The sequence below is a fragment of the Haliotis rufescens genome, unplaced genomic scaffold (assembly GCF_023055435.1).
Source record: "Haliotis rufescens isolate VD_foot unplaced genomic scaffold, xgHalRufe1.0.p SCAF_10, whole genome shotgun sequence".
Lineage (NCBI taxonomy): Eukaryota > Metazoa > Mollusca > Gastropoda > Lepetellida > Haliotidae > Haliotis > Haliotis rufescens.
Genome location: NW_025963780.1, coordinates 14,918,412 through 14,930,980, shown reverse-complemented (window position 1 = coordinate 14,930,980; position 12,569 = coordinate 14,918,412). Strand labels below are relative to the sequence as shown.

The 12,569-nt window shown below is 41.0% G+C and overlaps 1 protein-coding gene across 1 annotated transcript in view; it reads left to right on the top strand.

Moving 5' to 3' along the window:
• Positions 1 to 682: 682 nt before the first annotated feature.
• Positions 683 to 12,569, top strand: part of LOC124112085 (prostatic acid phosphatase-like) — a 31,380-nt gene continuing 19,493 nt past the window's right edge. The window contains exons 1-4 of the mRNA XM_046472025.2: positions 683 to 899; positions 10,087 to 10,185; positions 11,039 to 11,125; positions 11,965 to 12,117. Of these exons, the coding sequence (XP_046327981.1) occupies positions 801 to 899; positions 10,087 to 10,185; positions 11,039 to 11,125; positions 11,965 to 12,117 (438 nt within the window). The 5' untranslated portion in view covers positions 683 to 800. The remainder of the gene's footprint in view (positions 900 to 10,086; positions 10,186 to 11,038; positions 11,126 to 11,964; positions 12,118 to 12,569) is intronic.

Genomic DNA, 12,569 nt, shown 5'->3' with positions numbered 1-12,569 from the left:
TGCTATGAAGTGAATGGTTATCATATATATGTGATTGTGATAACGAACAAATTATAAAAAAACTTAGGTAAATTTCTCTACCAAGTCATGAACATTCGAACGGAAACACAGTGTTGAACGGTAAATCATTATTAAATCTACTCAGCATGCAAATATATATATACAGTATATTTCCATTGTATTATTGGCCGGTGGCCCGAAGTACCGAATAAATTAGTCTGTCTGTCTGTCTGATTGTGATATTTATTCTAACTCAAAATTGCAACTTTATGCCACAGGGTCCTCTTTGGTTCAGTACTGCATGGAGACATGTGTGCATTGTATTTAAGAAAACAGAAAATGCGTAATAAGTGGCCAAGTTGTTGAAGCTAGATCTATGGTAAAGGATAATAAGAGTTCAAATTCTTTTAAAATTTGTTTAATGCTTGTGTATTTTTTTATCAAGTTGTTATATCGTTACTCACTTGGGCCAGGCACTACCCTGGGTGTCAGGTCTTATCTGTAACAAATATCAATAACAAACGAATATGTTTTAATCAAATTAAATACAGATATTCCACAGTCATGTCGAGGAAGTACCTTAAGCTGGGAGCTTAGAGCATAAAACCGACGACTCTGATCGCCTCCGTACCTTTGTATGCTTGTCGTCGCTAGTTTCGCAGATGCTGTCGAAGGGACGTCACTCTGTTTATCACCTGACAGTTCCGGTTTTCGTTTGTGACAACGCTCTTCACGAAGGGTTGTTGTCTTTGCGGAGTTTGATGTTGTTTTGTTGAAGAAGTCATTTGTAATTTGCCAGTATGGTGTACTGGAGTGAAGTGTTGTTTCTCAGTTTAACAGTTTGTCTTTGTTTGACAGCACAAGCTAAAGCCCCCTCGTCACTGAAACTTGTCAATCTGGTGAGTAGCCTACTAGCTACTGAGCATAACTGTCATGGGTGCAGGCTAAAACGGCACCTCAGCAAAACGTCACCGATTTCTCTGGCGAAAACGGCACCGCATTTGGCGAAAATGGCTACTATGTGACGCGCGAAAACGGCACCTCTGTTTTTAATATCGATAAGAGCGATTTATGTTGCCAGGGTCACCAGGGACTATAAGTTACTACCCAATCAGAGTCGGCGAGTAAATTGGAGTAGGGGGGCTAATTTCTCATGTAAATTTGTTTTAACATTTCTCTATAATTTGTGTTTGTAAGAGACGATGTGAGTTTAATTTCATTCATTTTACTTCAAGGCATGTTATGTTTTCACAATAAGTTGAGTTGCGTATAGGCCAAGTTGGAATATAGTTGGAGTATAGGCTAATTTCTAATGTAAACTTGTTTTAACATCTCACAATTATTGGTGTTTGCAAATTACAATGTAAGTTTAATATCATTTATTTGACCAAGGTAAAAAAATAAGGTGCTGTTTTCGCCAGGCAATAGTAGCTGTTTTCGCTTTGGTCGAGGTGCCGTTTTCGGCCGGTGACGTTTCAGAAAATTCAGAAAATTAAAACACACATCACTCAAGTTACTCATTTCTGGTTACCCGTTGATTTGAATCTTGGTTAACAACTAGTCTATTGAGCAGGACCCGGGTACCCACAGGACTACCCTGACCTGTAGTTAGTCACGTGATGTATTGTTTAATCCAAACTTATCTAAAACTCTACGGTCACACTACAAGTCACTAATGTTCCCATTCCTTTCTGACTATGCACACATTCTGACTTTTATATGTTTGGACCCGTGAAGATCCGGATAGAATAGGTCTTCTGCAACCAATGCTTTCTGTAAAATGCGACTATGCTTGTCGTGAAGGGCGACTAATGGGATCAGGTGGTCAAACTAGATTACTTGGTTGATGCATGTCATCGATCTCAATTGCATGGATCGATGCTCATGATGTCAATCACTGGATTGTCTGGTCCAGAATCGATTATTTTACAGACTGCCGTCATATAGCTTAATGTTGCTGAGTGCGGCGTTAAACAACAAACAAACAAACAAATTTCATATGTTTTACAAAAGATAAAACTTCATGCAGTAAACATCAGTGTATGCATGACCAGATCGTTTTATAAGTGTATCTAAATACATTGTGGCAGGGGTACCGTCAAACTTTTCCCAATCGGACAGTTTGTACCTCTCTTGAGACCTACAACGGGTACCGGGTAGGGTCGGGTAATAGCGGGGTGGGTACCCGGGTATAAATTTTGACTTGTCCCAGCCCTATGATAGTCCCAAGATTTAAGAGCACCATTATCTACAAAACTTATTTAGTCATCCACACGATAGTAGTCTTTCTGTAGCTGTAACATGCGATTTTATTGCATACAAAATTGGTTTCTAATGACGCTTTCTTGCCGAAATCTGCTACAAGGTTCGTGATTGGTCAAATTTGACCATGTGACCTAAGGCAGCCAATTAAATTACTGCAATGGTACGGTCCTCATGCATAATGAAAGGTCGTTAAATCTTGTTCTTCTGAATGTTTTGAGCAGGAAAACATCTGTTTTATACTTACCTATTAATATCTTTACAGTATTTCCTTATTGACCTGTATGTCTATGTATTGTTAAGAGTTAGTGAAAAAGATTAAGTATGTATTATCGCGTTCCCCCTGTGGAAACGCAACAGGGTGGTGGTGTCTGTGTTTGTTTGTGCTAGGTATACTAGCATGCACATGCCACCCTGTGTGTCAATAAGGTGTCTTAAAACTATACAACCAATCGGAATTGCTCTGCATTAAGTTACCCGGGTAAGTTAAGTTAAGTTTTCCCACCAAGGACTGCAAGTAGTGTAATGTTGTTTTCTTCTTTGAAGGTGATAAAAAAGCATCTATTTCCTGAGTAAGCAACACAACCTTGTCCATCGGTATGCTAATTTGCGCTTTGACTGTGTCGATTGTGATACCCAGGAACGTCATGTTTGTTTTAGGTAGCACCGTTTTGTCCTTTGCGATGGGAACACCTATGTTTTGTAATAACTTCAGGGATGACTCAAGATATTGTTGACACTTTTCAGAGGCTAGTGCTGCCAATGCAAAATCATCCAAATAATGTATGTTATTATGTTAGGTGTATTTCCTGTGTACCCACTGCAAAAATGTGCCAAATTTTTCAAATGTTGCACGTGATATGGAACAGCCAAACGGAAGACAAAGCTAGTGTACTTGACTGACACCTCGTGTGATATGTAGTCGTTTACAGACTCTCCCTCAGGGTACGACAAATGGTGAATAAGTCTGAACGTTTGCTGAACTTGTTTATTGTTTTGATTTGTTGACTTCTTCGGAACGAGACCGATTGAAGAATCTATCATATAGTGAAATGGTGGTGCTGTAAATGGACCTGCAGTTCTACCTAGATCAATTTATTTTTGTAATGTCATCATTGTTGCCACCGTTTTTTTGGTGTAGTTGGGCAGATTTTAAATTGTATGCCATTTTAGGACCCAGTGGACCCGGTGGACCCATGTATTGTAGTGGGAAACTTTTAGAAAAACATAGCATCTGCTGCGTAGAAAGGAGTGTAACAACTGAGCCAATGTGTCAATACACACATACTAATGGGTGTTGGTGCTAGGCCTTGAGTTGGTATTGTTTGCGTTGGGTTTTGTTTGAGTACAGGGGGTTGTAACGCGCCCTTTTTGACGAAAGCATGTGTGTGCGCCGTGTGCAGTGCTGTCACATGTGATGCATTTGTGTCAATACACACATACTAATGGGTGTTGGTGCTAGGCCTTGTGTTGGTATTGTTTGCGTTGGGTTTTGTTTGAGTACAGGGGGTTGTAACGCCCCCTTTTTGACGAAAGCATGTGTGTGCGCCGTGTGCAGTGCTGTCACATGTGATGCATTTGTGTCAATACACGCATACTAATGGGTGTTGGTGCTAGGCCTTGTGTTGGTATTGTTTGCGTTGGGTTTTGTTTGAGTACAGGGGGTTGTAACGCCCCTTTTTGACGAAAGCATGTGTGTGCGCCGTGTGCAGTGCTGTCACATGTGATGCATTTGTGTGCATATCGGCTGAAAGACCTTGTACATCCGAATTTGTTAAAATCTCCGCAAAACTTTGGGGTGGTACCGGTAGTTGCGCTGCCCATGTTAACATTGTTGTTGCGGTTGGTGGTAGGTGTGTTGTTTGATACGCGAGCGTGCATTGTTTGTTGATTTTGAAGCATATGTTGTAACCATAAATGGCCATCTATTGCATCCTTTGTCGGAAACTACGGTCATATTGCAACCATGAATCTCTGCCGAACCGAATAGCAACCCCCCCCTGATTGTTTCGATGTAGGTAAGCAGATCCTGTATCTTATCTGGGTGTTTTTCTATGTAAACGCTCATGTAGACGTTAAACGCCGATGTCCATGCACCAGTGCCTTATGGACGCATTTGTTGTTGTTTGGTTTTAAAAATGATCTGACCTGTGGCGTTGAGCGCCAATGTAAATGGGCCGACATCTCTTGAGGTGTCTGATTTGGGGCAGATAGTTGTGTTGAGCTCAATGAATTCACTGTTGTGTATTTTTTCCCATAGTTGCTGGGAAAAGTGTGATCAGATGTGTTCCGCTCTAACGTTTAACTGTAGACTGGGTGTATTTGTTGCTGGTATGCCAAACATGGTTGAATCGTTTAAATTCATAGTTGCAAAAGGATTGAGTGTTTGTGCTTGTTGTTGGGACGGATGCATGTTATGCATGTTTTGGGTGCTTTCGGATCCTTCTCTGTTTGTTTGCGAGTGTTCGCGTGTAAATGTGCTAATGTTTATGTGCCCTTGATTGCTTGAAAACCTATCCCAAGTCGGCGTCTGAATGCATTCAGGCATATGCGTGTCTCCGTTTGGGAGCATACTGTTAGCAAGCATTGCCGTACTTGTGTGTGTTATGGCAGGAAGCACTGTCATAGCTGAGTTTGTATTATGCATAATATTGCACAAATTAATACAAACTAAATCGCTATCCAATGTACCTGCTGTGTTTTGGGGTACTCCGTCTCTGCTGATCGATCCTGTGCCAGTTGGCGCCTCCACGTCTGCTCCAACCACATAATTCTCCTAACCCCCGTCCTAATGGCTTTTGGACCCTTTACCAGTCGGTGGGCCAACGCCACTTTCCTTTTAGGAGGCATCACTCATACAGAAAACAAACGAATGAGGTGAGGTGAAATCGCTAGAGGTGAAATTGCTAACCCCCTGACGTATTGTGTTGTTAGGATGAGTTGATGGTTTGGGAGTAAAAGTAGTGATGTCATTATACCAAGGGAAGTGACGTCATGGGAGAAATGACAAATGGTTGCTATGGGGAGTATTTATAGCATTGTTTTAGTGGGGTATTGTTAGAGGAGAATGTTTGTAAACAAATGGTAAATGGGGATAGTTACTAGTATTTATTATGCGGAGCTGACCATAAACTGATTTAGCTAAATAATGCTAAATCATGTTATTACTTGATATGTCTTTATTTTGCTCTTTGACTTGTTCGATGTGGACCTATTGTCGAAGTGTGTCCGAGAATTTTATTTTAATTAACATTGCGAGAAATAGATTAAGTGAATAATCTTTTAACCTACTGATAAAAAAATAATAAATTGAAATAGAAAACGCATTTCAGACATTGTGAAAGCTGACAGATTTAATAAATGAATGATATGACAGGTAGGTTCATAAACTTATATGCTATTTTGATATGTCTACAGCTTGGCTGGTCTACCGGCCTGCGGTGTCTGGGGACTCGGTGTTGAAAGAGTTCAGTCATGTTGATCATCGTTTTCCAAAAAGGAAATTCAATATATTTTTGCACATATTAATAAAAATATGTTTACATAGTCATAATTATCAACAGAAATACTCGTCAGTCACTTTCATTGATAATTTGCCATAGGGACACACAGGTAAGGATTTCACCGTGCCATTACAATTTTAGGTGTGCCCTCGGCATGATGGCACCAATAATTTGGTTTTGTGTCATTTCGTACCCTGATGGATTAGTACCCCAAATCGAAACTGGTTTCAGGGGGCACGGGTGGCCCAATCGTCTAAGGCGCCGCAATTTGCTGTGCAGAGTTGCGTTCCTTGGGCAAGCCAGAAACCTATGATTGTGGGTTCGAATCCCGGTTTGCCCCGATTATGTTTCTACTTATGTCATCTTTTGCCCTGCAGTCCATTAGATGTCATAGATTATTACGCACTGGCCCAAGGGTGTAGAGACATGTGAAAGATACTCAAGCCGTATGTTATACGTATGTTGTACAAGGTTGACATTTTATTCAGATTGATGGATAAGCGTGACCTCTCTAGAGTCCCACCTGAAAGTTCATGTTGGAATTTTATTCCTTCAAAAGACTTCTTCGTTGATCACTTCAATTTTGCTATGCATTCTAAGTTCTATCTTACAAAGACTTACTACAGACATTATACAAATTTAGAGGCATATCCATTTGCCATGACAGATTGAGGCCAGTTGGTCATTTGCGACATTCTATTTGATTTAAAGTAACAAGTCCAGACTAGCGAAATGAAGCCATTTTATACTATTTATTACGATATCTAGACTTAGTTTGGTTTACTACGCCTGTGCTGTCATTGCTCCTTTTTAAATCGGGCTGGTGGGTTCCCTTATGGTTAAAGCGTTCGCTTATCAAACTGAAGCCCTGGGCTCGATTTCTCACATGGGTACAATGTGTGGAGCCCATTACTTGTGTCACCTGCAGTGATATTGCTGGAAGCGTGCTGAAAGTCGCATAAAACCATACTCAATCACTCAATCACTCAGTTACTCACTCCCTTCAAATCATATTTTGTGGCACTGTTTTGAAAGTGTTTCAACGGAACACTCCTAATATTAATCTTACAAAAACACAGTGAAAGTGAAAACCTGAGTTCTGATATTGTCCCAAAACATCTGAGCTGTGAACAATAACATTTTGTATTCATCTTTACCATAAATTTAAGACTGTATATATCATTGTTATCTGTTCTTATTTGGATGTTGACCTGCAGTTGAGCGGTCACTAAAACAATGTCCAAGCAGACACAAGTTTGTGGATTTGATACAGGGTCGTATATGTAACATGCTTCACTTGATGTTTAGCATTGGCACCATTTTCGGTACATATTTGGCAACCATCAGTACCGTCTTGTCAGCTTCCTGGTCTGTCAAGATTAGTACAGCACCGGAGATTACAGCTTTGATAAAGGGCTTCAGACCTCTGTCTTGGGATCTAGGGGTGGTACTACAACATCTGGTTTCACTACCCTAGCAACCGATGGAGCAGGCTGAATTACAGTTGTTTACTCAAAATACATCTCATATTGGAGAAATACATGCTTTGGCCATCATGCAGATACAGTTTGACAGGGTTGCAGATGCTAAGGTTCACATGGGTCTCATGTTGGATTTTGTGGCTAAAAACCAGGAGTTGGGGGAGGATAATCGGCAGTTAATGCTATAGCCCTTATCGTCCGTCCTGGGGAAGGAGGACACTAAGGATCTATCGTTATGTCAGTGCGAGCGGAAGCAGAGGAAGCGATTATATCTCTGTCGGCAGTAGAGCAGAGATGAGGAAGAATACCATGGTGCTTTTCTTTGTGCAACCATTCTGCTGTAATATCAGCATGCAGGGTTGGATCCACCTCCGGTGCACCGTCCCCATGAAATCAGAGTTCTAACTGGGCAGTGACGGATGTCATCAAGAGGTGTTTTGGCACACTGACACTACATTCGCCGACTATCTGAGGGACCTCTCTGTTGAAGACATAGAATGGGTTCATCAGTTCAGGCAGTAGGTAACTGTCCCACATTTGCGTCATTGATTTTGGCGCTGTATATTTCCAGCAAACCATTCATAAATAAATATTGTGTGACATTTTTGTTCAACTCACGAATGATGATGCTGTGTATTGTTGACAAATCATCACTGTACACTGCATTGCCGGATATTTCCCTTTTGTCACATGTGGCTCAATAAGTATTCTGAGGGTTTGTTAGGCTTGGGTTGTTATATGCTACATCCTTTAGCTCTGATCCTCCGGGTGTCACGTATCGGATGTCACAGGCGAAATGGGATTAGTGAAGAGGGTGCTCCGCTGAGCTAAGCCTTATCCAGCCGTGATCCGGGTGGTCTCCCATGCCACAAGCTCAAGCACTGTTCAGTGTGTCTGATGAAAAGACAGTGACGAGATCAGGGACAGACAACTTCTGTGGGTAACCAAGTGCTGGGGACGCCCCAGAGGAGGATTAGGCACATTTTGGGTTCTGTGTTATAGGATTGAGGTCCAGAAGGGAATTTGAGAGGTGTTGTGTCAGGATAAATATACTAATATTATGAATAATGAAATTCATGTAGTTTAGGACTCTGTTGCTAATAGTTATGTGTCCAGTATTATTAACATCTGTGCATATAAAGTATGTTTGATGAGTTTGGACTTCCATTAACAGTGTAAAGAATCCTTCCTCATGTGATAAAGTTTTTTGTTCGTAATTATTTACGAAGATTGAATTTCAGACGTCAAAAGTTAAGACAACTTTTCATCTCATTGACTTGAAATACTACAGCAGAAGTTTCTAAAACCACTATCTCCTTCGGGATGAGAGCAGTCCTACACTGAGCCTACAGAGATGCTGGTCTAGACCCTCCCTCGGCTTCCAATCTGCATGAGGTCAGAGTACTTGCTTCCATGTCAGCTCTCCATGGCAACTGCTCTATTCCAACGATAATTGAAGTATGTTTCTGGAAATCGGACAGTCTTTGCTAACCACTACCTTTGAGTCTTCGCCACAGAAGATATTGCTGGGATTCACCAGTTTGGACCAGGGTTCCGGAAAATTTAAAATCCCAATCAGACATTTGCATTTAGGCCACGCCCCCTTCAAATAGCGTATTTTTCACACACATTACAAGTTGTAATGAGATTCCCAATCGGACATGTCCGGTGCATGTGACGGTTTCCGGACCCCTGGTTTGGACCCTTAGTGGCTGCTCAACAACTGAAAGTACCTTATCGAAGATAACCAAAATCAAGGTAGAACTTCTGGTTACTGATTCATAACCACTGACTGAGTGTCCTTGCTCCCCTGTTTTACAAAGTAACTCAGAACATGAGTGACAACAATTGTGTCAAGATTATGACCTTCTCTTCACACGAGAATTATTCAAAGTAAGCTGGAATATAATTCTATGCACACTTACAAAATCCACGAAATCTCTTTATTTTCTCCTACTCTCACAAGTACGGAGGTGGTGCCCCACTACAGATTGATATGTAAGAAGTAATAAGACATTTCCATGGGCTTAACTGAACAGATCCCGATCTGCTTCACACATACTGTGGATCCCACCACTGTTGGATTCAAGCAATTAGTATGAGTCAGGATAAGGTAAAATATGTATATTTTTAGGGTCAGAATATCATTTATACTTTTCCTGACTCATACACTATAGCGCCCACTAAGCCATCCCCACTTCCAGTATATGTGTTTCGGCCATATGGGTAAGTGAAAATGAGAGAGTGACAAGTATACAGGTTTGGTCACATACTTTTTTGCGTGCCTGTGCGGCTTAGGGGTGCATTCGGGTGAGATGTTTTTCTCTGTTCTTGGGCACACAGCACAGAAGTTTCCACTATCCTTTTGGAATGAGATGTGATAAGCAATTAGTATGAGTCAGAATAAGTATAAATGATTTTTTTTTTGTTTTCATGACAAGTTGTACTTCACTGAAAATGATGGTAGTGCTCGTTTCTGGAGCAGTACTCAAAACCGTTGAATATTTCAAGATATAACTTGCTATAAGATTAGAATATAGTAGTTATTTATAGTTATATATAGTAGTTGTGCAAAATAGAGATATTTCCCTCATTTCTTTGTCGTTTGTTATTATTTATGAGCCTCATCTGTCACAATCAGTGTCAAACTAATATACTTACAGATAATGCTTTGTGTAAGAGGCAATCATGCAGAATTCATTACACAAGTACAAAGTTTATTTAGAGATTTTTCCGAGGCCCTAATATCTCTCTCTCCTAGGTAGCATATGATGTTTAGGAGTAGAGATTCAGTACAATGATGTTAACATTACACCCTGTGTCTGTTCTTCTCTGTTTAGGTGTATCGCCATGGTGACCGAAGCCCCACAATGACCTATCCCAAGAACCCAAACCATGTCAACGAGACCTGGCCTCAAGGACTGGGCTGGCTGTCTACTGTAAGCTGGACAATGCACAGCTTGTCTGTAATCCCTGTAATGGGAAGTGTAGCAGATAACGCCAAAGTCTGTGGTTCTGACCAACCAACCTACTACGTTTTTAGATTTTATCCCATCTGGAAACTTACTGTCATGAAAACTCATCAAAAAGTAGGCAGGAAAAAGACTAAGTACAGTATGTCAGTGTGACTTCAGGCACTTGTCAGAAGCCCCAGTCTTGTAAAAATACTGTGAAGATTTTTTTGCCTTGTACACTCAGCTAAGAAAATGGAGTCTATATGTTAATACTAAAATCTACTTAGCATGAACACCACTGGACCAAAGAAGCTGAAACTTCACATACTTGTTCAAGCAGTTTTGCTTTTCAATATGGTCACCTGGCAGCCATTTTGAAAATCTTACTCATGGCCATTCCTCTAATGTTTGTGCTCAAGGTGTAATTAAGTTTGGTATGTTGTAGTGGGACTCAACACATATTCAATTTTTCGCAATATTTTAAATTTTGACGTTTGTGTTTTGACCATGCTCTTTAATTTTCATAATGCAAACTTATATCTGTAAGCTTTTTCTTCTTTGAAAATGCCAGACTGTGAAAGTTGAACTTTCTTTTCAGGGAGGCATTATATTTTTATCAAATCTTTGGGATTTTAGTATGAGTAGCTTAACCTCAGTACATGTCAGAAACTCTTTGAATCAGTGGCTTTTTGTCAGTGGCTGTCTGTGTTGACATTTGTGACTGTTGTCTATATATCCGGGTGGCACTATGTTTTTATGTAATTTAAACACTCTTCTAGTTGTATAATGAGCAGTGTAGTAGGAATGTAATAAATCTTCGTTGTTACACTATTTCCAGTTGGGGATGCAGGAGCAGTACTCATTGGGCCGCTTCCTCCGCCGTCGGTACACTGGATTCCTCAGTGACAAGTACATACACACTGAGGTAGGGAATTCTTGAGTGAGGGAGTTGGGTTAACGCCATTTTGTGTTTTCAGATATATGATGGTGGCCTGACAGAAAGCACCAACTGTCACAGGTAGTAGAACTTACTTCTCCTGTGAAGGCCGCCAGGATGAAGCACCAACTGTCACAGGTAGTAGAACTTACTTCTCCTGTGAAGGCCGCCAGGATGAAGCACCAACTGTCACAGGTAGTAGAACTTACTTCTCCTGTGAAGGCCGCCAGGATGAAGCACCAACTGTCACAGGTAGTAGAGCTTACTTCTCCTGTGACGGCCGCCAGGATGAAGCACCAACTGTCACAGGTAGTAGAACTTACTTCTCCTGTGAAGGCCGCCAGGATGAAGTGGCAACAATCAGTAATCATCACCCCCCAAGCATGGCTTCCTCCTTTATCCTCTTAATTTGACTCTTGAAACCTCGGCCTATGCCATGTAAAACCTGTAATATACAGTAATCAGGGAGAATCTGGGATTCAAACCCAAGTAGATCCTGGCATGGCCAAGGGACAAATATCACAGTGTTGCATCACATTATTGCACTCTACAGCTCATTGTGTAGTTAGTTACCTAAAGGTAACAACAAAGAATCTGGTACCTAGCCCAAAATAAAAACAAATAGAGTATCATCCCTTGCTGTTCCAGATGAACTCACTCACTGACGACAGTAACAAGCCCTATCATCACTTACAATCTCTCCTTCCTCCAGCATCTTCCATTATATATTGTTTGTGGGAAACAGTCCCTCTGTAAGCTCCCAGATGCTGGTGCACTGGATGTGTGCTGTGCTGTGTGGTGACAAACTTGTCTGCTTGTGTTATCAGATAAGAGTGAACAGCTCAGACGTGGACAGGTGTCTGATGTCTGCCTACTCCAACCTGGCCGGTCTGTACCCTCCAAGTGAGGACCAAATGTGGAACAGCAACATCTCCTGGCAGCCCATCCCCGTCCACACCAGGCCAGCAGAGGAGGACCGTGTATGTACCTTTCAGTTGAGTTCTGCTCACCAATAGACTGCTCTGGAGGAGTTTCTTATTGTTCATGAATCATAAACAGTGCTTACTGAATATCAGTATAACTAACCCAATGAGCCTTAAATAATTTACAAAGACCTGCATATATGAGTATATTATATACATATTTGCCAAAATCTCTTTAAGCCTCTATACATTGATTTGCAAAGAAATGTGCTCCAGAACATCAGGGTTTGAAATCTCTGTAAATCCGCTAGTCTGAGACAAGAGAAATTCAGGAAGGACACATGGACTGTCACTTTTACTGTAACAGAGATAGAACTGTGTCGTAGTTTATTTCAGACAACTAGTAAAAATAAAAATAAATTTCTTACCCTGGATCATGGTGCACAGATTTGTCTAAAGACTCTTCAGGCCTTTTGTTTGTACTTCCTTGTAACCCCTTTTTCTTAGGT